At 43.6% G+C, this 25117-nt stretch overlaps 1 protein-coding gene across 1 annotated transcript in view; it reads right to left on the reverse strand.

Annotated features, from left to right (window-relative positions):
• LOC121570723 (phospholipid-transporting ATPase ABCA3-like) overlaps positions 1-25117 on the reverse strand; it is a 69764-nt gene that overhangs the window by 12960 nt on the left and 31687 nt on the right. Inside the window, exons 9-19 of the mRNA XM_045221048.1 lie at positions 18531-18704; positions 18135-18316; positions 16341-16478; positions 14917-15046; positions 14512-14666; positions 13769-13924; positions 11662-11872; positions 11197-11347; positions 9308-9406; positions 1022-1220; positions 61-367 (exon numbers count right to left, since the gene is read on the reverse strand). Coding sequence (XP_045076983.1) covers positions 61-367; positions 1022-1220; positions 9308-9406; positions 11197-11347; positions 11662-11872; positions 13769-13924; positions 14512-14666; positions 14917-15046; positions 16341-16478; positions 18135-18316; positions 18531-18704 — 1902 coding nt within the window. The remainder of the gene's footprint in view (positions 1-60; positions 368-1021; positions 1221-9307; positions 9407-11196; positions 11348-11661; positions 11873-13768; positions 13925-14511; positions 14667-14916; positions 15047-16340; positions 16479-18134; positions 18317-18530; positions 18705-25117) is intronic.

Consider the following 25117-nt stretch of genomic DNA (forward strand, 5'->3'; position numbering starts at 1 on the left):
TCTCAAATAACTACTCATTATGTGATCATGCGATCCCTTCCAACATGCTGACACGCTTACCGCTAATATTGACATCCTGGGCTTTCTGGGCGGCCAATTGCGAGGAATACACCTGTGCCAGGGCGATTGCCAGAGGTCCCTTGCCGGGCTCCAGGGCCACGGGTACGGTGGTGGGCCCGTAGTGGCCCAGTGCCAGCCTCAACTGCGGTGAGTCGTGGCGCCCGGGGAAGGTCTTCGCCACCACCAGGGCCAGCACGGTGAACACCAGGGGCACCAGGAACTGGGCAACAATCACCTTCCAGTTCCTCCAGCTATAGAGCGCCCGCTTCAGGAACATGGCATAGAACTGCTGCATGTACAGTCTGGCCTAGAGGTCGAAAGAAAGAAAGAAAGAAAGAAAGAAAGAAAGAAAGAAAGAAAGAAAGAAAGAAAGAAAGAAAGAAAGAAAGAAAGAAAGAAAGAAAGAAAGAAAGAAAGAAAGAAAGAAAGAAAGAAAGAAAGAAAGAAAGAAAGAAAGAAAGAAAGAACGAAAGAAAGAAAGAAAGAAAGAAAGAAAAGAAAGAAAGAAAGAAAGAACGAAAGAAAGAAAGAACGAAAAGAAAGAAAGAAGAAAGAAAGAAAGAAAGAAAGAAAGAAAGAAAGAAAAGAAAGAAAAGAAAGAAAGAAAGAAAGAAAGAAAGAAAGAAAGAAAGAAAGAAAGAAAGAAAGGAAAGAAAGAAAGAAAGAGAGAAAAGAAAGAAAGAAAGAAAGAAAGAAAGAAAGAAAGAAAGAAAGAAAGAAAGAAAGAAAGAACGAAAGAAAGAACGAAAGAAAGAACGAAAGAAAGAACGAAAAGGAGAGATTATTTCCATATCATCTGTGATTTGATACAGTATGTTCCTATATTTTGTAAGCTCCTAAACTTTCCTATTAATAAACCATATTGATGAAAGAAAGAGAAGATGTGTTAACAGGCAACCTTCTATATTGACATTCAGCTTACTTTCTGCCTGAATCCACACAAAAAACTCTCCTCTCTCACCCCTGTGTTGAGCTTGATGTTGGAGCAGTCCTCAGAGATGAGCGTGCCGCTGTCAGTGAAGTCGGTAACGTCGGTCATGGCGCTGTAGCTGCTGGCGTCGTCCAAGGTCCAGTCGTGGGAGCGTCTCTCGTGTTGGTACTGCAGCGCCGGCAGCTGGATGGCCTGGATGTCCAGGCTAGAATCCACCAGCTTCCCCACTCTGGAAATACACAGGAATGTACAGCTTAGTACAGTAGCATTATATCTAACCCTAACCCTGGATGTCCAGGCTAGAGACCAACAGCTTCCCCACTCTGAGGACACACACAAGGAAATACAAACATTATAATATGGTTGATGTTGTATCTATAACTTATCTTTCCCACTCTGACAGTACACAGGGACATATGCAACTCAGTGCACTTCTCTAGCCTGACAGTACACAGGGACATACAGTAACTTCGGAAAGTATTCAGACCACTTGACTATTTCCACATTTTGTTACGTTACAGCCTTATTCTAAAACGGATTAAATTGTTTTATTCCCTCAATCTCCACACAATACCCCATAATGACAAAGCAAAAACATGTTGTTTTTTTTAAATGTTAATGTTAATTTAGTAAAAATGAAAAAATGAAATATCACATTTACATAAGTATTCAGATCGTTTACTCAGTACTTTGTTGAAGCACCTTTGGCAGCGATTACAGCATTGAGTCTTCTTGGGTATGATGCTACAAGCTGTATTTGGGGAGTTTCTTCCATTATTCTCTGCAGATCATCTCAAGCTCTGTCAGGTTGGAAGGGGAGCGTTGCTGCACAGCTATTTTCAGGTCTCTCCAGAGATGTTCGATCGGGTTCAAGTCCGGGCTCTGGCTGGGCCACTCAAGGACATTCAGAGACTTGTCCCGAAGCCACTCCTGCGTTGTCTTGGCTGTGTGCTTAGGGTCGTTGTCCTGTTGGAAGGTGAACCTTCACCCCAGTCTGAGGTCCTAAGCGCTCTGGAGCAGGTTTTCATCAAGGATCTCGCTGTACTTTGCTCCGTTCATCTTTGCCTCTATCCTGACTAGTCTCCCAGTCCCTGCCGCTGAAAAACATCCCCACAGCATGATGCTGCCACCACCATGCTTCACCGTAGGGATGGTGCCAGGTTTCTTCCAGACATGACGCTTGGCATTCAGGCCAAAGAGTTCAATCTTGGTTTCATCAGACCAGAGAATCTTGTTTCTCATGGTCTGAGAGTCTTTAGGTGCATTTTGGCAAACTCCAAGCAGGCTGTCATGTGCCTTTTACTGAGGACTGGCTTCTATCTGCCCACTCTACCATAAAGGCCTGAATGGTGGAGTGCTGCAGATATGGTTGTCCTTCTGGTAGGTTCTCCCATCTCCACAGAGGAACTCTAGAGCTCTGTCAGAGTGATCATCGGGTTCTTGGTCACCTCCCTGACCAAGGCCCTTCTCCCCTGATTGCTCAGTTTGGCCGGGCGGCCAGCTCTAGGAAGAGTCTTGGTGGTTCCAAACTTCTTCCATTTAAGAATAATGGAGGCCACTGTGTTCTTGGGGACCTTTATTTAATCCATTTTAGAATAAGGCTGTAACGTAACAAAATGTGGAAACAGTCAAGGGGTCTGAATACTTTCCCAAGGCACTGTATGCAACTTAGTGCACTTCTCTAGTCTGACAGTACACAGGGACGAATACAACTTAGTTATAACAATTTTATTGAGCTACCCTACTGAACTGAGCTTTATCATGACAACATATAAGGAAATATACAATTTAAAGTAGTTAGATACCTAGTGTTAAATGATGAGATTATGACAATTTAATTCAGCTGTATATTAAATGAACTATGCTGAGTTTTTCCCAGAACATGTGATCTGACCAGGAAACTTTAGTTTTTCCTAATCATGTCAGGTGGTCCGGAAGAACGTAGGACCCTTTCTTTGTACTGTATGACATCTTGACAGTTTGTACAAAACTTAATTATAGACATTAAACATTAATTCATAATTGGATGAATCATCGTGTTCAGGAAGTGGCTTATGGAGAGAGCACTCTGTGCGAATCAGATGGGATTTTGATGCTGAAATCTCTTCACAGGACTCAGGAACACACCCCAGGGGGGTGTCTATTGTACACAAAACAAAGGAGCACATCGGAGAGTACTTAATAAGTGTGTGTGTTATTGGTGATGGTGAGCATTTTATGTCGTTCCAGCCCTGCTAACTCTCTTGCCTTCTCCCTCTCAGAGGGGATGGACAGGAGCTTGGACAACCACAATAGCCAGAACACTATTTCTGTTCGTTACAAATCTATGATGAATTCAGCCAGCCAATCTCCACTCCCACAATGCCTGACAGACATCTGTCTGTTACAACAGGCAGACAAAGACAGGTAGAGGAGAGAGACAGAGCGGCAACATTTGATTCCATCTACAGCTAAATTTTCAAGGAGCTTCATCTAACAGTTCTATAAGAGATCAGCAATGAAAATGGATTAGGGGCCTCTGCAGTAGCTCTATCAAATTGATAATGGCCATGAGACCACATACAGTGGGGAGAACAAGTATTTGATACACTGCCGATTTTGCAGGTTTTCCTACTTACAAAGCATGTAGAGGTCTGTAATTTTTATCATAGGTACACTTCAACTGTGAGAGACGGAATCTAAAACAAAAATCCAGAAAATCACATTGTATGATTTTTAAGTAATTAATTTGCATTTTATTGCATGACATAAGTATTTGATCACCTACCAACCAGTGAGAATTCCAGCTCTCACAGACCTGTTAGTTTTTCTTTAAGAAGCCCTCCTGTTCTCCACTCATTACCTGTATTAACTGCACCTGTTTGAACTCGTTACCTGTATAAAAGACACCTGTCCACACACTCAATCAAACAGACTCCAACCTCTCCACAATGGCCAAGACCAGAGAGCTGTGTAAGGACATCAGGGATAAAATTGTAGACCTGCACAAGGCTGGGATGGGCTACAGGACAATAGGCAAGCAGCTTGGTGAGAAGGCAACAACTGTTGGCGCAATTATTAGAAAATGGAAGAAGTTCAAGATGACGGTCAATCACCCTCGGTCTGGGGCTCCATGCAAGATCTCACCTCGTGGGGCATCAATGATCATGAGGAAGGTGAGGGATCAGCCCAGAACTACACGGCAGGACCTGGTCAATGACCTGAAGAGAGCTGGGACCACAGTCTCAAAGAAAACCATTAGTAACACACTACGCCGTCATGGATTATAATCCTGCAGCGCACGCAAGGTCCCCCTGCTCAAGCAAGCGCATGTCCAGGCCCGTCTGAAGTTTGCCAATGACCATCTGGATGATCCAGAGGAGGAATGGGAGAAGGTCATGTGGTCTGATGAGACAAAAATAGAGCTTTTTGGTCTAAACTCCACTCGCCGTGTTTGGAGGAAGAAGAAGGATGAGTACAACCCCAAGAACACCATCCTAACCGTGAAGCATGGAGGTGGAAACATCATTCTTTGGGGATGCTTTTCTGCAAAGGGGACAGGACGACTGCACCGTATTGAGGGGAGGATGGATGGGGCCAGGTATTGCGAGATCTTGGCCAACAACCTCCTTCCCTCAGTAAGAGCATTGAAGATGGGTCGTGGCTGGGTCTTCCAGCATGACAACGACCCGAAACACACAGCCAGGGCAACTAAGGAGTGGCTCCGTAAGAAGCATCTCAAGGTCCTGGAGTGGCCTAGCCAGTCTCCAGACCTGAACCCAATAGAAAATCTTTGGAGGGAGCTGAAAGTCCGTATCGCCCAGCGACAGCCCCGAAACCTGAAGGATCTGGAGAATGTCTGTATGGAGGATGGGCCAAAATCCCTGCTGCAGTGTGTGCAAACCTGGTCAAGACCTACAGGAAACGTATGATCTCTGTAATTGCAAACAAAGGTTTCTGTACCAAATATTAAGTTCTACTTTTCTGATGTATCAAATACTTATGTCATGCAATAAAATGCAAATTAATTACTTAAAAATCATACAATGTGATTTTCTGGATTTTTGTTTTCGATTCCGTCTCTCACAGTTGAAGTGTACCTATGATAAATATTACAGACCTCTACATGCTTTGTAAGTAGGAAAACCTGCAAAATTGTCAGTGTATCAAATACTTGTTCTCCCCACTGTATGTAGTAAGATGAAAAGAAGCAGATATTACTAAGCCAAAGTAAGAACAGTCTGAACAGGTGTTAAATTAGGTAGCTTTCAGCATATGTGAACAGAAACTGAAATGACAGGACTAATGTAGATGGTCCACCCCTTCAAAGAGCAGGGTGGGAATAAAGCTGAATGAAATTAATAATGGAAAGAGGCTGTATGTTGTAGGGCTGAAAATAAACTGAAAAGACCAGTTAAGGCTTTAGCTACAGCATGTACCAGCCAGGGTATGTACAGACTGAACACGTGTTAAGATGGTGGCTTTTAGTGTAGTTAAAAATAAACCCTAATGATAGGATTAATTTAAATGGTGTTACACCTTCAGCTACAGTATGTACCAGTGTGAACAGATTGAACATGTGTTAAGATGGTGGCTTTTAGTGTAGTTGAAAACAAATAGAGGACTAATGAGGCTTTTGTATACGGTTAATGACTGAGACACTCACTGATAGACCCACAGCATGATGTAAAAATAATGACGCCTGAAATGAGACATTTTGGACGTAATTGCTACATTCTGTTTAGAGCCTTTACAGCTGTGTCCTACTGAAAGAACACATGCCTACAAGAACGTGTGCACGCACACAAACTGTACTAACAGACAGTAACACAAACTGTACTAAACCCCCCCACACACACACATGAAATTACTCTCAAAACACACACAGACAAACAGGCTTTAAACACACAGACAGAAATAATTGCTCAGAAGTAGGCTGAAGGCAGCTGGCTGGTGATGGAGTAATTGAGCGGAAGATGAGAACTGGAATAAGTGTGGGTGTCAGTGGAGGCTCTTCAGAGGAGGAAGGGGAGGACCATCCTCCTCTGTGAATTTCATACAAATAAACATGGTAAAACGTTAAAAAAGTTATCCTTTTTAGATACAAATACACAAAGTATATTCACGTCACCAAATAATTGATTAAAAAAACACTTTTTTACAATGAAGGTCTACAGTAGCCTCAACAGCACTCTGTAGGGTAGCACCATGGTGGAGCCAGAGGACAGCTAGCTTCCGTCCTCCTCTGGGTCCATTGACTTCAATACAAAACCTAGGAGGCTCATGGTTCTCACCCTCTTCCACAGACTTCCACAGTAATTATGACGACTTCCGGAGGATGTCCTCTAACCTATCAGAGCTTTCGCAGCATGAACTGACATGTTGTCCACCCAATCAAAGGATCAGAGAATGAATCTAGTACTGAAAGCATAAGCTACAGCTAGCTAGCACTGCAGTGCATAAAATGTGGTGAGTAGTTGACTCAAAGAGAGAGAAAGATGAAGGAGAAGCAAGAGAGCGATAGAGATTGTCATTTAGTTTTTTTACTTTCAGTTTCACTTACTTAGCTAGCAAATGCAGCTAGCTAGTTAAGCCTACTCAAACACCCTGCTCAAATAGAGGGATGCTATGTTAGCTAGCTGGCTATGACTATCCAAAACAACACTGGAACTCTTCCAAGTCAAGGTAAGCTTTTGGTTTTACTAATTTATTGCCACCGGGGCCCGCCGGTGCAAGTACTAAACTGCTTACTGACTGTACACTGTAACGTTACTGCATGATTGTAGCTACAGTTGAAGTCGGAAGTTTACATACACTTAGGTTGGAGTCATTAAAACTCGTTTTTCAACCACTAGCTTTGGATAGTCGGTTAGGACATCTACTTTGTGCATGACACAAGTAATTTTTCCAACAATTGTTTAGACAGATTATTTCACTTATAATTCACTGTATCACAATTCCAGTGGGTCAGAAGTTTACATACACTAAGTTGACTGTGCCTTTAAACTGCTTGGAAAATTCCAGAAAATGATGTCATGGCTATAGAAGCTTCTGATAGGCTAATTGACATCATTTGAGTCAATTGGAGGTGTACCTGTGGATGTATTTCAAGGCCTACCTTCAAACTCAGTGCCTCTTTGCTTGACATCATGGGAAAATGAAACAAAATCAGCCAAGAACTCAGAAAATAAATTGTAGACCTCCACAAGTCTGGTTCATCCTTGGGAGCAATTGCCAAATGCCTGAAGGTACCACGTTCATCTGTACAAACAATAGTTCGCAAGTATAAACACCATGGGACCACGCAGCCGTCATACCGCTCAGGAAGGAGACGCGTTCTGTCTCCTAGAGATGAACGTACTTTGGTGCGAAAAGTGCAAATCAATCCCAGAACAACAGCAAAGGACCTTGTGAAGATGCTGGAGGAAACACGTACAAAAGTATCTATATCCACAGTAAAACGAGTCCTATATCGACATAACCTGAAAGGCCGCTCAGCAAGGAAGAAGCCACTGCTCCAAAACCGCCATAAAAAAGTCAGACCAAGGTTTGCAACTGCACATGGGGACAAAGATCTTACTTTTTGGAGAAATGTCCTCTGGTCTGATGAAACAAAAATATAAACTGTTTGGCCATCGTTATGTTTGGAGGAAAAAGGGGAGACTTGCAAGCCGAAGAACACCATCCCAACCGTGAAGCACGGGGGTGGCAGCATCATGCTGTTGGGGTGCTTTGCTGCAGGCGGGACTGGTGCACTTCACAAAATAGATGGCATCATGAGGAAGGAAAATTATGTGGATATATTGAAGCAACATCTCAAGACATGAGTCAGGAAGTTAAAGCTTGGTCACAAACGGGTCTTCCAAATGGACAATGACCCCAAGCATACTTCCAAAGTTGTGGCAAAATGGCTTAAGGACAACAAAGTCAAGGTATTGGAGTGGCCATCACAAAGCCCTGACCTCAATCCTATAGAAAATGTGTGGGCAGAACTTAAAAAGCATGTGCGAGCAAGGAGGCCTACAAACCTGACGCAGTTACACCAGCTCTGTCAGGAGGAATGGGCCAAAATTCACCCAACTTATTGTGGGAAGCTTGTGGAAGGCTACCCGACACGTTTGACCCAAGTTAAACAATTTACAGGCAATGCTACCAAATACTAATTGAGTGTATGTAAACTTCTGACCCACTGGGAATGTGATGAAAGAAATAAAAGCTCAAATAAATCATTCTCTCTACTATTATTATGACATTTCACATTCTTAAAATAAAGTGGTGATCCTAACTTACCTAAGACAGGGAATTGTTACTTGGATTAAATGTCAGGAATTGTGAAAAACTGAGTTTAAATGTATTTGGCTAAGGTGTATGTAAACTTCCGACTTCAACTGTATGTTGACTACTAATATGGTGACAACGATGTAGGCTGTAGTGGTTATGATATGGTTTGGCTTGGAAAGGTTTTTTCGCCTGGTCACATACAGCTGATGTGTTGTGCATTGAAGTCCACAAACGAAGAGAAAAGGTGAGAGGAGGACAGCACATAGATGTGAGAAGGAATACAACGCGGCTGCTATGAAAGTGAACTGTGTTTACGCGTGATCAGGGGTGTATTCATTCCGCCGATTCTGTTGAAAAACTTTTCTTAAACGGAAGCAAACGGAACGAAACGGGGATAAACATACCTGAATTTGTCCAATAGAAACTCTTGTTTGCAACTGTTAGACTAATGATTACACCCTAGATCAGCTAGATGCAGGCAAGAGTGTGCAAGGCGGTATATACTGTCTGTCACCTCAAATGTTTCTCTCGACCTGCGTGCATCTATGTTGTAAACTTTCATTCGTAGGTTGTAGCAAACTCATGATGGGTATAGGGAAATTTTTTGTATCACGTAGTAGCCTAAACCTATCGCTGTTACATTGAATTGGGTGAATGGAATATGAAAGACAGTCATCCAATATGCTGTAATAGAAATAATCATCCTCCCTCATCTTAGACGGCACCGACCACCACTGGTGTGTGTGTGTATGTATGTGTGTGTGTGTACACTTAAAAGCCTGCAGGTACATACATACTCATGACAAGTCTTAATTACAACGGCAGGCTTTAAGTAAAGTGTATTATCAATATTTGACTCATATGAACCAGTACCGAGAGACCTAGCTGGTACTCTCCCTGGGAGCTGTGGTGAGAGATCCAGACATAGCTGGTACTCTCCCTGGGAGCTGTGGTGAGAGATCCAGACTTAGCTGGTACTCTCCCTGGGAGCTGTGGTGAGAGATCCAGACATAGCTGGTACTCTCCCTGGGAGCTGTGGTGAGTGTGGTCCCATACCTGAGGAAGACCTCCTCCATGGTGGTGACAGAGGCTCCATAGCTGGCGATGCCCAGCTCCTCTCTGTTCATCTCCAGCTCTGCAAACAGCAGCTCAAACCTGGAGAGGTAAAAACATTGATCCATCAGAGATCAATCAGACCCGGATCTAAAACAGTCTTGTGTCATGGGGGAGCTATGGATACATCTCAGGCCGTTAAACCACCTCTCAACAGTCACTCAATACAGATAAAACCAACAACTATGGCTGTGACCAAAATGGCACCCTATTCCCTTTTTAGTGCACTACTTTTCACCAGGTCAAAAGTGGTCAAAAGTAGTGCACTAAATAGGGAATAGGGTGCCATTTGGAACGTCAGCTATATATACAGTGGGGGAAAAAAGTATTTAGTCAGCCACCAATTGTGCAAGTTCTCCCACTTAAAAAGATGAGGCCTGTAATTTTCATGTCAACTATGACAGACAAATTGAGATTTTTTTTTCCAGAAAATCACATTGTAGGATTTTTAATGAATTTATTTGCAAATTATGGTGGAAAATAAGTATTTGGTCACCTACAAACAAGCAAGATTTCTGGCTCTCACAGACCTGTAACTTCTTCTTTAAGAGGCTCCTCTGTCCTCCACTCGTTACCTGTATTAATGGCACCTGTTTGAACTTGTTATCAGTATAAAAATACACCTGTCCACAACCTCAAACCTAGTGAATGACCTGCAGAGAGCTGGGACCAAAGTAACAAAGCCTACCATCAGTAACACACTACGCCGCCAGGGACTCAAATCCTGCAGTGTCCCCCTGCTTAAGCCAGTACATGTCCAGGCCCGTCTGAAGTTTGCTAGAGTGCATTTTGATGATCCAGAAGAGGATTGGGAGAATGTCATATGGTCAGATAGAACTTTTTGGTAAAAACTCAACTCGTCGTGTTTGGAGGACAAAGAATGCTGAGTTGCATCCAAAGAACACCATACCTACTGTGAAGCATGGGGGTGGAAACATCATGCTTTGGGGCTGTTTTTCTGCAAAGGGACCAGGACGACTGATCCGTGTAAAGGAAAGAATGAATGGGGCCATGTATCGTGAGATTTTGAGTGAAAACCTCCTTCCATCAGCAAGGGCATTGAAGATGAAACGTGGCTGGGTCTTTCAGCATGACAATGATCCCAAACACACCGCCCAGGCAACGAAGGAGTGGCTTCGTAAGAAGCATTTCAAGGTCCTGGAGTGGCCTAGCCAGTCTCCAGATCTCAACCCCATAGAAAATCTTTGGAGGGAGTTGAAAGTCCGTGTTGCCCAGCGACAGCCCCAAAACATCACTGCTCTAGAGGAGATCTGCATGGAGGAATGGGCCAAAATACCAGCAACAGTGTGTGAAAACCTTGTGAAGACTTACAGAAAATGTTTGACCTGTGTCATTGCCAACAAAGGGTATATAACAAAGTATTGAGAAACTTTTGTTATTGACCAAATACTTATTTTCCACCATAATTTGCAAATAAATTCATAAAACATCCTACAATGTAATTTTCTGGATTTTTTTTTCTCATTTTGTCTGTCATAGTTGACGTGTACCTATGATGAAAATTACAGGCCTCTCTCATCTTTTTAAGTGGGAGAACTTGCACAATTGGTGGCTGACTAAATACTTTTTTCCCCAACTGTATCTACTTGAAATATCACCCTCACCTCTAGAAGTAGAGGTCTCTGTAATCATACTGTAGCAAGTAGCAACACCCTCAGATTGGACCCAACTTGAAATAGTATGTCACACTAAACTCAGAGCTGTGGCCATCGGCACTGATAGCCTGTGTAAGATTGGGTATTGATTTTAGGTTGGGAGGGAATGAGACATACAGGTGTGTGTGTGTGTGTGTCTGCGTGCATCTGTCTTACCTGTTGGTGCTCTCTTTGGGCAGTATGTATGAGAGCTCAGCCCCGGCACTGCTCTCCAGCGTGGCATTGGGAACGTACATGTGGACCAGCCGTGTGATCTCAGACACGTTGCACAGCGCGTCCTTCACGATCACCATGTGGTAGCCAGCACCTGAGATGCAGGAGAAGGAAGATGAAGTTAGATCTCTGAAACATTCTCTTATCACCTCAAGACATTCTACAACTACTAGTTATTCACACTATTCACATTCAGCACATTCTGTCTTGTATTCTTCACTCCCCACTCTTCCACCTCCCACCCATTCTGTCCAACCCATTTCCTTTCACCACTCTATTCCACCTCTTTTCTCTCACTTTCTACAACCTCTCCATCACACCTGTTCATTTTACCTTCCCTCCTCTCTTCCCTTTGCCCCATCCTTTATCCTCTCTACCATCCCTCTTTTTCTCACTCTTTTCTCTCACCGTATTTGTTCTTGAGAAACAGCGGCGACCCGCAGCACTGCAGCTCTCCCCCGGCCATGATGGCTATACGGTCCCCCAGCAGGTCGGCCTCGTCCATGAAGTGCGTAGTCAGCAGGATGGTGCGCCCGCGTTTCTCGCCCTGGAGCAGGTCCCAGGTGGCCCGCCGCGCCGACGGGTCCATGCCCGACGTGGGCTCATCCAGCATCACCACCTGGAGGGGAGGAGTCGTGAGATGGAGGGATGGATGGACAGAGATTGAGAGAGGGAGGGGGTGGAAGGGAAGGGAAGGGACAGAAAAAGAGCCAGAGGGGTAAAATGTGTTGAAATAGCCTTGTGTGTTGCACATACAGTGTCTTCAGAAAGTATTCATATCCCTTGACTTATCCCACATGTTGTTGTGTTACAGCCCAAATTCAAAATGGATTACATAGATTTCTCACCCATCGACACACAATACCCCATAATGACAAAGTGAAAACATGTTTTTAGAAATGTTTGCAAATGTATTGAAAATTAAATACAGAAAAGTATAATTTACATAAGTATTCACACCCGAGTCAATACCTTGTAGAAGCACAATTGGCAGCGATTACAGCTGTGAGTCTTTCTGGGTAAGTCTAAGAGCTTTCTACACCTGGATTGTGCAACATTTGCCCAATATTATTTTCAAAATTCTTCAAGCTCTGTCAAATTGGTTGTTATCATTGCGAGACAAACATTTTCAGGTCTTGCCATAGATTTTCAAGCAGATTTAATTCAAAACTGTAACTCGGACACTCAAGAACATTCACTTCTTCTTGGTAAGCAACTCCAGTGTAGATTTGGCCTTGTGTTTTAGGTTATTGTCCTGCTGAAAGGTGAATTAATCTCCTAGTTTCTGGTAGAAAGCAGACTGAACCAGGTTTTCCTCTAGGATTTTGCTTGTGCTTAGCTCCATAACGTTTCCTTTTTATCCTGAAAAACTCCTCAGTCCTTAACGATTACAAGCATACCCATAACATGATGCAGCCATCTCTGTGCTTGAAAATATGAGAGTGGTACTCAGTAATGTGTTGTATTGGATTTGCCCCAAACATGACACTTGATATTCTGGACAAAAGGTTAATTTCTTTGCCAGATTTTTTGCAATATTACTTTAGTGCCTTGTTGCAAACAGGATGCCTGTTTTGGAATATTTGTATTCTGTATAGGTTTCCTTCTTTTCACTCTGTCAATTAGGTTAGTATTGTGGACTAACTACATTGTTGTTGATCCATTCTCAGTTCTCATATCACAGCCATTAAACACTGTAACTGTTTTAAAGTCACCATTGGCCTCATGGTGAAATCCGAGAAGTTTCCTTTCTCTCCGGCAACTGAGTTAGAAAGGATGCCTGTATATTTGTAGTGACTGGGTGTATTAATACACCATCCAAAGTGTAATTAATAACCTCACCATGCTCCAAGGGATATTCAATGTCTGCTTTTTTTTTTACCCATCTACCTATAGGTGCCCTTCTTTGCGAGGCATTGGAAAACCTCCCTGGTCTTTGTGGTTGAATCTGTGTTTGAAATTCACTGCTCGACCAAGGGACCTTACAGATAATTGTATGTGTGGGGTACAGAGATGAGGTAGTCATTCAAAAATCCCGTTAAACACTAATTATTGCACACAGAGTGAATCCATGCAACTTATTATGTGACTTGTTAAGCACATTTTTTCTCCTGAACGTATTTAGGCTTGCCATAACAAAGGGGTTGAACACTTATTGACTCAAGATATTTCAGCTTTTATTAATTTGTACAGATAAAAAAATAAAAATAATCCACTGACATTATGGGGTATAAAGTGTAGGCCAGTGACAAACATTTCAATTGAATCCATTTTAAATTCAGGCAAAATGTGGAAAAAGTCAAGGGGTGTGAATACTTTCTGAAGGCACTGTGCATGTGAATATGTATTTATTCATGGTATTATTGTATGCTTGTACACTGACAATGCCATGCTAACTACCCCTCTGCGATAAATAAAGTCATTTTGAATTGAGTGACGAGACAATACCTTTGGGTCAATAGTAATGCACTGAATAGGGAAATGGGTGCCATTTGGGACGCAGACCAATACGGACCTTGGAGTCTCCGATGAGGCCGATGCCGATGGATAGTTTCCTCTTCATCCCACCTGACAGGGTCTTGGAGTGGGAATGCCGTTTGTCCTCCAGGTTCAGGATCCTGATGATCCGGTCCACTTCCGCCGGAATCTTCTCCTGGGAATACCCCTTCAGCTGGGGACGAGAGAGAGAGACATAAGGAATACCCCTTCAGCTGGAGAGATGCACAAGAGAGAGAGCGCGTGCGAGAGAGAGCGCATAAGAGAGAGAGAGCGCATAAGAGAGAGAGCGCAAGAGTGGTACTCAGTAATGTAGTCCCCTGTAGCTCAGTTGGTAGAGCATGGCGCTTGCAACGCCAGGGTTGTGGGTTCATTTCCCACGGGGGGCCAGTATGAAAATATATGCACTCACTAACTGTAAGTCACTCTGGATAAGAGCGTCTGCTAAAATGACCAAAAAAAAGAGAGCGAGAGCGCAAGAGAGAGGGAAGAAGGGAAGTATGGAATGTGAGGAAAAGTTAAAGTGTGGGGAAGTGAAAATGAGAAAGTAAACTTAGAAGGAACGATAAGAGGACAGAAGATAAGGAACGTAGAGGGGAAAGGAATGGTGTCTGTCTGACTGTCTTTGCGCCTGTCTGTCTCTGCGCCTGTCTGTCTCTGCGCCTGTCTGTCTCTGCGCCTGTCTGTCTCTGCGCCTGTCTGTCTCTGCGCCTGTCTGTCTCTGCGCCTGTCTGTCTCTGCGTGCGTGTTTGCATGTCTTACCTGTGCGTAGAAGAGCAGGTGCTCCCGGACAGTGAGGTTGTCAAAGAGCACGTCGTGCTGCGGACACAGGCCCAGGCTGTGGCGAATCAGAGCCATGTCCTGACAGATGTCATAGCCGTTAATGTATGCCCTGCCACTGCTGGGAGGAAACAGACCTGGAGGATACACAGAGAAACATAGCTGTTAATGTAGGCCCTGCCACTGAAACAGACCTGGAGGATACACAGAGAAACATAAGGAGTGAGTTATACAATACAAAGCCTATTGTGAGTTTGGTTTTAGAGTGAAAACACTGGACTGTCTATGCTTTTGGTTCTGTTAGCATCATTACTGTTTTCAATTCCGTCTGTAGATTGTACAAGGGAAAAGTAGCAATGTGTATGGCTGTGTGTGCGTGTGTCCCACCTGTCAGCATGGACAGTGTGGTCGTCTTTCCGGCTCCATTGTGCCCCAGCAGAACCGTGATCTGGCCCTCGAACATGTTCACCGTCAGGTCCTTGACAGCCTGCCACGTCTTGTTACCCACTTTGAACTCCTGGCAAGATTAAAATGTAATGACTACAATGGCCAACCATATAAATGACTACAATGGCCAACCTATCCCTGGATGAAAAGCATTACATATAAATTATTACAATGGCCAGCCTATCCTTGGATTAAAATCATTACATATAAATGATTACAATGGCCAACCTATCCCTGGATCAAAAGCATTACATATAAATGATTACAATGGCCTACCTATCCCTGGATTAAAGTCATTACATATAAATGATTACAATGGCCAGCCTATCCCTGGATTAAAAGCATTACATATAAATGATTACAATGGCCAAACTATCCCTGGATTAAAGTCATTACATATAAATTACAATGGCCAACCTATCCCTGGATTAAAGTCATTAAATATAAATGATTACAATGGCCAACCTATCCCTGGATTAAAGTCATTACATATAAATGATTACAATGGCCAGCCTATCCCTGGATTAAAAGCATTACATATAAAATAAATTGGTCATTTAGCAGAGGCTCTTATCCAAAGCGATTTACAGGAGCAATTAGGGTTAAGTGCCTTGCTCAAGGGCACATCGACAGATTTCTCAACTAGTCGGCACGGGGATTAGAATCAGCGACCTTTCGGTTACTGGCACAATGCTCTTAACCACTAAACTCCCTGCCGCCCTGTACATATAAATGATTACAATGGCCAGCCAATCCTGGATTAAAAGCATTACATATAAATGATTACAATGGCCAACCTATCCCTGGGGGAAGTCATTATTATGGTCTTTATTGTCCATCTCCACCCCTGGGTCTAAGGGCCCAGCATCATAATCACCTTCTCCTCATCTCCTTCTCCCAAATTTAGCCACGTTTTTTATCCACCCAGCCCTGGGTTGTGTTCATTAATCTTCAAACGGAAGAAAACTTACTAAAAACGTACAAAAAATCTCCTCCTGCCTAGTTCAGGTTCAAAGTTATCATTACATAACAATATGAAATGAGATGCTCTTTTACATGTTGAGGACCACTCTGAAATAAACACACACTCCCATAATGGTAAAGCTACAAGGGGGTTTCGTTCTTTATTTTTTTAACGTGTTCTATCACTTGATGTCTCAGTCCCAATGCGCTCCCAACTCCTTGGCCCTAACCTTCTATGCTTAGGGAACTGAAGGGTCTGGACAGCATAAGCAGTGTAGTGGAGGAGCTTCCGCCGTGTTGCTTCCACCTTACAGATCTAAAGACATCATAGGGTTACAGCCAAGGGGAGGGGTAGGGATCGATTTTGGGACTGGGTGGACAGGTTGCATTTAAGACCTTGCCTTGTTCAGGTGTTTGATCTTGACTCCTGAGACCAGGCCGGCTGGCTCCTCCTCAATGAACTCTCCCTTCAGTGCCTTCTCCACGTCCTCCTCTTCCTTCTCCATGGCCATGCGGGGGCTACTGCACCAGTAGGATGGCTATAGATTAGATTAGATTAATAGACAGACAGACAGAGAGAGAGAGACAGAGAGAGAGAGAGAGAGAGAGAGAGAGAGAGACAGAGAGAGAGAGACAGAGAGAGAGAGACAGAGACAGAGAGAGACAGAGAGAGAGAGAGAGAGAGAGAGAGAGAGAGAGGAGAGAATCAGTGGAATGCTTCTCTTTCCTCAGCTCGTACCCTTATGGTCAGTATCAGAAAGATGCCTCTATCAAAGGTCTTGTCTATGGAGTAAACCTTGACCTAGTCAGGGATGGGTAACTCCAGTCCTCGGGCCGGAGTGGTGTCACACTTTTTCCACATCCCTAGCAAACACAGCTGATTAAACTAATTGCATTCTAAACTGAAGATCATGATTAGTTGGTTATTGGAGTCAGGTGTATTAGCAGGGGCTTTGGATCGAAAACAATTCAATGAGACCCAAACTAAGGTCAATGGCAATGCATCCAAAACAAAACAAAACAAAACCACCCTATACAGCCGCTAATGGGGAAGTAATTGAGTTGTTAGAAAAACTGTCTCTCTGTCTCTTTGCTCCTTATCAAGACACTACACCAGCGTTTCCCAAACTCGGTGCACGTTTTGGTTTTTGCCCTAACACTACACAGCTGATTGAAATTATCAAAGCTGGATGATTTGTTTATTATTTGAATCAGCTGTGTAGTGTTAGGGCAAAAACCAAAATGTGCACCCCTTGGGGTCCCGAGGACCGAGTTTGGAAACACACACACCAAACTAAATCAACAAAACGTCCCTCTTGAAGGAGAACAACAGCTGTGACTGTAAATTAAGGTTGCGATGTGGGTGGGCTGTTTTATGCTTAATTAAATAGTTATCCATCCCATTCTCGTTAAGCAGTTAGCATATCAATTACAATAATCTAAAGGACTCTATGGAATGTTTAATTGAGTAGGGAGGGAATAAGCACTATTGCTGCAAAGTATTGCTGACCTCACAAAATTAATTTCCATGGAAATGGACAATACAAGCATTGCATTGTATAGTTGTCTAGAGTCATTTCCTTGTCTATTCTCATCTCTCTCTCTCTATCAAGCCAACTCATGCTGACTAAGACTATTGTTCATTACTGGATGCAACGTCAGCAAATGAAATACATGTTTCCCTTCCAGCAGAGAGTCAATGAAAATGTGATCATCTTAGTCTATTTTACTGGTAGTCAATCTAAGTCATCCTAGTCTGGCCTGTTTAATGCTAAGTGGCTATTAAGAACATCTCCCTCCCCTCTTAAAGGAACCATCAGACATTCTCCTAACCCTAGTGGACCTTAAAGGAACCATCAGACATTCTCCTAACCCTAGTGGACCTTAAAGGAACCATCAAAGTCATCCGTCTAACCATAGCCCTACTTTTTTAGCCAGTAGTTATGAAAGTAGCACCCATGGTCCCTGAAAATTGCGTTCCACGTCACATATGTGCAGATATGTGCACCATGTCATTGCTCTCTCTCTCACTCTGCTGTGTGTGCGCCTCTTGCTAGCTGTCACTCTGAAGCTCATTGGTTGAACTCAAATTGCTATCTGTTTAACCCTAACCCTAGTGGAACTTAAAGAAACCATCAAAGACATCCGCCTAACCCTAATGACCCCAGACCCAACCTACACCCACCCCTTCGTACCAGTAGGAAGAAGTAGCAGGGCAGGGGGACTCCGTACTCCCCTGGGAACACAGCCTCCACGTACCAGGCCACCAGACCATAGAGCAGGGCATCCAGCAGCAGCAGCCCCAGCACCTGGGCCAGGGAGAAGTCATCGTCCACTGTCACCGGCTCAAACAGGTTACACCACTGGATCCCCGTGCCTGAGGGAAGGGGGAGATGGACGGGAGGGGAGAGAGTGAGTAAAGTTGGGTAGAGAAATTTGAAATGTATACATTGTGAAGACTCATAATTGGAGTGTTGGTATTTAAACACAACATTGGTATGAGGGAATTGGTGTGTCTCTCTGTGTGTCTCTCTGTGAGTCTATCTGTGTGTATGTGGCTGCATGTGTGTTAACATGTGACCATGGCTCACCTTTGCCCTCAAACATGCCCAGTAGCTGCGCTCCCATGGCCATGGCCACATTGGAGATGAGGCAGGCGGACACCTTCTGGGCGTGGCTAAGCAGGTCGTAGCGAGGCCACAGGAACAGGTACGGCAGGTAGGACAGGAAGTAGATGAAGCCTCCCGCCGCCGCCGCCACGTTGGCTGGAGAGGGAGAGAGACAGAGTGTGTTTGAGATAGATTATAGCAGTCGGACTGCACAGAATCACTGATCTACAAATCACCTTGCATACCAAATAACTACTCATTATGTGATAAAGATTAGTGATTTTGCAGCTGGCCTTGATCAAACTGATCTCCTTAAACACGCTGAGAGGGAAAGGTCAGGAGGGGGGGGGGAAACAGTGTAGATGCAAAATGGATGCCAAATCAATAGACAGTCTGTGGTAAATGCTCAACATTTTATGAATAACAAAAGTATGTGGTACTTGTGGCTTTTATAGCTCCTGTCACACTAGTCATCCTTGTCAGAGGCAACATCTCGGCATGCACACACACACACACAAAGAGGTGTGAGAAACATGACAAGTGTGATGACGGGTACATAAAGTGTGAATCAACGCTTCTCTTCAGCTTCACCGACATCCAGGCAATGACCCCACAGGCACAGCCTTGAGAAGGTCTGTATACGAATGGTCTGCATGCTTAGAAAAGTCTGTATGATAATAGTCTACACCGATAGGATTCCCGAAAAGTTGTGACATGGCGCAACGTCGGGAGAGCTATAGTCACAACGCATGGGTCCACTGCACCATCAGTGCTTTATAAAGCAATTGTCAAACTTTTTTGTCGTTGGCTCGTCAGCTACTACAGAACCTTCAGACAAGAAGACAGTAAAGGAGGGGAGAAACGGTTGGAGAAAGGGAGGAGAGAAAACAGAGAGGAGAGATGCATTGTGCAAGAAGAGAAATCACTCAACACGTTCATCTTGCTCCTCATTGTTCCTGTGAAAGAAGGGTCCTGTGAAAACCCACTGTCGGCTGACAATGTGCTGCTTTAGGCCTGAATGGAGCCAACCTACAGAGAAACTATTACGTCTCCATTATCTGTTCCTTTGGAGAACGAGAGAGAGAGAAGAGAAAAATAACCTCCTCCATCCTTTCAGATTAGATGTGAAGGCAGTATTTAGCCTCTGTTCACCCATCAACTCCTTTCATCTCCATCTAGTCTGGCACCTAACCTCAACCCATTACTATCTAGTCTGGCACCTAACCTCAACCCATTACTATCTAGTCTGGCACCTAACCTCAACCCATTACTATCTAGTCTGGCACCTAACCTCAACCCATTACTATCTAGTCTGGCACCTAACCTCAACCCATTACTATCTAGTCTGGCACCTAACCTCAACCCATTACTATCTAGTCTGGCACCTAACCTCAACCCATAACTATCTAGTCTGGCACCTAACCTCAACCCATAACTATCTAGTCTGGCACCTAACATCAACCCATAACTACAGTGGGGGAAAAAAGTATTTAGTCAGCCACCAATTGTGCAAGTTCTCCCACTTAAAAAGATGAGAGAGGCCTGTAATTTTCATCATCGGTACACGTCAACTATGACAGACAAGTTGAGGGAAAAAAATCCAGAAAATCACATTATCTGATTTTTTATGAATTTATTTGCAAATTATGGTGGAAAATAAGTATTTGGTCACCTACAAACAAGCAAGATTTCTGGCTCTCACAGACCTGTAACTTCTTCTTTAAGAGGCTCCTCTGTCCTCCACTCGTTACCTGTATTAATGGCACCTGTTTGAACTTGTTATCAGTATAAAAGACACCTGTCCACAACCTCAAACAGTCACACTCCAAACTCCACTATGGCCAAGACCAAAGAGCTGTCAAAGGACACCAGAAACAAAATTGTAGACCTGCACCAGGCTGGGAAGACTGAATCTGCAATAGGTAAGCAGCTTGGTTTGAAGAAATCAACTGTGGGAGCAATTATTAGGAAATGGAAGACATACAAGACCACTGATAATCTCCCTCGATCTGGGGCTCCACACAAGATCTCACCCCGTGGGGTCAAAATGATCACAAGAACGGTGAGCAAAAATCCCAGAACCACACGGGGGGGACCTAGTGAATGACCTGCAGAGAGCTGGGACCAAAGTAACAAAGACTACCATCAGTAACACACTACGCCGCCAGGGACTCAAATCCTGCAGTGCCAGACGTGTCCCCCCTGCTTAAGCCAGTACATGTCCAGGCCCGTCTGAAGTTTGCTAGAGTGCATTTGGATGATCCAGAAGAGGATTGGGAGAATGTCATATGGTCAGATGAAACCAAAATAGAACTTTTTGGTAAAAACTCAACTCGTCGTGTTTGGAGGACAAAGAATGCTGAGTTGCATCCAATGAACACCATACCTACTGTGAAGCATGGGGGTGGAAACATCATGCTTTGGGGCTGTTTTTCTGCAAAGGGACCAGGACGACTGATCCGTGTAAAGGAAAGAATGAATGGGGCCATGTATCGTGAGATTTTAAGTGAAAACCTCCTTCCATCAGCAAGGGCATTGAAGATGAAACATGGCTGGGTCTTTCAGCATGACAATGATCCCAAACACACCGCCCGGGCAACGAAGGAGTGGCTTCGTAAGAAGCATTTCAAGGTCCTGGAGTGGCCTAGCCAGTCTCCAGATCTCAACCCCATAGAAAATCTTTGGAGGGAGTTGAAAGTCTGTGTTGCCCAGCGACAGCCCCAAAACATCACTGCTCTAGAGGACATCTGCATGGAGGAATGGGCCAAAATACCAGCAACAGTGTGTGAAAACCTTGTGAAGACTTACAGAAAACGTTTGACCTGTGTCATTGCCAACAAAGGGTATATAACAAAGTATTGAGAAACTTTTGTTATTGACCAAATACTTATTTTCCACCATAATTTGCAAATAAATTCATTAAAAATCCTACAATGTGATTTTCTGGAGAAAAAAAATCTCATTTTGTCTGTCATAGTTGACGTGTACCTATGATGAAAATTACAGGCCTCTCTCATCTTTTTAAGTGGGAGAACTTGCACAATTGGTGGCTGACTAAATACTTTTTTCCCCCACTGTATATCGTCTGGCACCTAATCTCAACCCATAACTCCATCTAGTCAGGCGTCTAATCTCAACCCATAACTATCTAGTCTGGCACCTAATCTCAACCTATCACTATCTAGCCTAGCACCTAATCTCAACCCACAACCATCTAGTCTGGCACCTAATCCCAACCCATAACTATCTAGTCTGGCACCTAATCCCAACCCATAACTATCTAGTCTGGCACCTAATCCCAACCCATAACTATCTAGTCTGGCACCTAATCCCAACCCATAACTATCTAGTCTGGCACCTAATCCCAACCCATAACTTCATTGTACCGTAAAACTTAAATTAAACGTTGAGTCTCAAATATCCGCCTGTCCCTTTTAATAGTCGGGCATCGGCACACATGTCAGCAAATAAACGTCTGTTTCAAATAAATGCTGGGTCTAAATTAATTGTTTACACGGTTACCATGGACACAGCTCATATTCCCACTGTCATTTTTTATTTTTTTATTCTGTCAACGTTGCTAGCCATGGCACCATCAATAAGAAAACACGACATCAAAATCAAGCTAGCAGTGATCAAATTCGCAGAGCAAAATTCGGGCCAGGCAACAGCCAGGCATTTTGGGATTGATCCAAAACGAGAGACAGAATGGCAAAGTCAAAAAGTTGAACTGAAGGTTAGTAAGAAAATAGACGCCTGGCTCAAATAGAAGCCTGTCTAGTAAGTGCTTGTTGTGTTTAGTTATTGAAGCAAATAAACACTGGACTATTAATTCATCTTTATAATATGGCGCCAACAGATATGGCAGCTCTGCTTCTAGCTCCTAAGCAACTTTGCAGTATTTTGGTTTTCTGTGTGTTATTTCTTCAATTTTTAGCCCAGGAATTTGTTTGTGTTATTACATACAGCCGGAAAGAACTTTTGGATATCAGAGCGGTGCTAACTCACCATCATTTCGACCAGGAATACGACTTTCCCGAATTGGATCATTTGTTCATACCCTCCAGGGCAATTTAACTTATTCCAGAGGCTGCTCCAAAAGGTATTCGGAGTGGACTTCTAGTCCGACTCAGGAGGCGTGCACACCATCCACCGCTTCCGAGTATATTACTCGCTAATGTTCAGTCTCTGGATAATAAAGTAGACGAGCTCAGGGCGAGGATCTCCTTCCAGAGAGACATCAGGGATTGTTACGTACTCTGTTTCACGGAAACATGTCTCTCTCGGGATATACTGTCCCCGTGCATACAGCCAGCTGGGTTCTCAGTATATCACACAGACAGGAATAAAGAACTCTCCGGGAAGAAGAAAGGCGGGGGTGTATGTTTGGTGTGATTGTGATAACATACAGAAACTCAAGTCCTTTTGTTCACCCGACCTAGAATACCTCACAATCAAATGCTGACCGTATTACCTCCCAAGAGAATTCTCTTCGGATGTAGAAACAGCCATGTACATTCCCCCTCCAGCCGATACCACGACAGCCCTCAAAGAACTACACTGGAAACTGAAAACCACATATCCTGAGGCCGCATTTATTGTACAGTTGAAGTCAGAATTTTACATACACCTTAGCCAAATACATTTAAACTCAGTTTTTCACAATTCCTGACATTTAATCCTAGTAAAACTTCCCTGTCTTAAATCCATTAGGATCACCACTATATTTTAAGAATGTGAAATGTCAGAATAATAGTAGTAATAATTGGGTCAAACGTTTCGGATAGCCTTCCACAAGCTTCCCAAAATAAGTTGGGTGAATTTTGGCCCATTCCTCCTGACAGAACTGGTGTAACTGAGTAAGGTTTGTAGGCCTCCTTGCTCGCACATGCTTTTTCAGTTCTGCCCACAAATGTTCTATAGGATTGAGGTCAGGGCTTTGTGATGACCTCTCCAATACCTTGACTTTGTTGTCCTTAAGCCATTTTGCCACAACTTTGGAAGTATGCTTGGGGTCATTGTCCATTTGGAAGACCCATTTGCGACCAAGCTTTAACTTCCTGACTGATGTCTTGAGATGTTGCTTCCATATACAGTGAGGGAAAAAAGTATTTGATTTTGTACGTTTCCCCACTGACAAAGAAATGATCAGTCTATAATTTTAATGGTAGGTTTATTTGAACAGTGAGAGACAGAATAACAACCAAAAAATCCAGAAAAACGCATGTCAAAAATGTTATAAATTGATTTGCATTTTAATGAGGGAAATAAGTATTTGACCCCCTCTCAATCAGAAAGATTTCTGGCTCCCAGGTGTCTTTTATACAGGTAACGAGCTGAGATTAGGAGCCCACTCTTAAAGGGAGTGCTCCTAATCTCAGCTTGTTACCTGTATAAAATACACCTGTCCACAGAAGCAATCAATCAATCAGATTCCAAACTCACCACCATAGCCAAGACCAAAGAGCTCTCCAAGGATGTCAGGGACAAAATTGTAGACCTACACAAGGCTGGAATGGGCTACAAGACCATCGCCAAGCAGCTTGGTGAGAAGGTGACAACAGTTGGTGTGATTATTCGCAAATGGAAGAAACACAAAAGAACTGTCAATCTCCCTCGGCCTGGGCCTCCATTCAAGATCTCATCTTGTGGAGTTGCAATTATCATGAGAACGGTGAGGAATCAATTGGTAACACACTACGCCGTGAAGGACTGAAATCCTGCAGCGCCCGCAAGGTCACCCTGCTCAAGAAAGCACATATACAGGCCCGTCTGAAGTTTGCCAATGAACATCTGAATGATTCAGAGGAGAACTGGGTGAAAGTGTTGTGGTCAGATGAGACCAAAATCGAGCTCTTTGGCATCAACTCAACTCGCCGTGTTTGGAGGAGGAGGAATGCTGCCTATGACCCCAAGAACACCATCCCCACCGTCAAACATGGAGGTGGAAACATTATGATTTAGGGGTGTTTTTCTGCTAAGGGGACAGGACAACTACACCGCATCAAAGGGACGATGGACGGGGCCATGTACCGTCAAATCTTGGGTGAGAACCTCATTCCCTCAGCCAGGGCATTGAAAATGTGTCGTGGATGGATATTCCAGCATGACAATGACGCAAAACACACGGCCAAGGCAACAAAGGAGTGTCTCAAGAAGAACTACATTAAGGTCCTGGAGTGGCCTAGCCAGTCTCCAGACCTTAATCCCATAGAAAATCTGTGGAGGGAGCTGAAGGTTCCAGATGCCAAACGTCAGCCTCGAAACCTTAATGACTTGGAGAAGATCTGCAAAGAGGAGTGGGACAAAATCCCTCCTGAGATGTGTGCAAACCTGGTGGCCAACTACAAGAAATGTCTGACCCCTGTGATTGCCAACAAGGGTTTTGCCACCAAGTACTAAGTCATGTTTTGCAGAGGGGTCAAATACTTATTTCCCTCATTAAAATGCAAATCAATTTATAACATTTTTGACATGCATTTTTCTGGATTTTTTTGTTGTTATTCTGTCTCTCACTGTACAAATAAACCTACCATTAAAATTATAGACTGATCATGTCTTTGTCAGTG

This window comes from Coregonus clupeaformis, chromosome 7 (assembly GCF_020615455.1).
Source record: "Coregonus clupeaformis isolate EN_2021a chromosome 7, ASM2061545v1, whole genome shotgun sequence".
NCBI classification, from domain to species: Eukaryota; Metazoa; Chordata; class Actinopteri; order Salmoniformes; family Salmonidae; genus Coregonus; species Coregonus clupeaformis.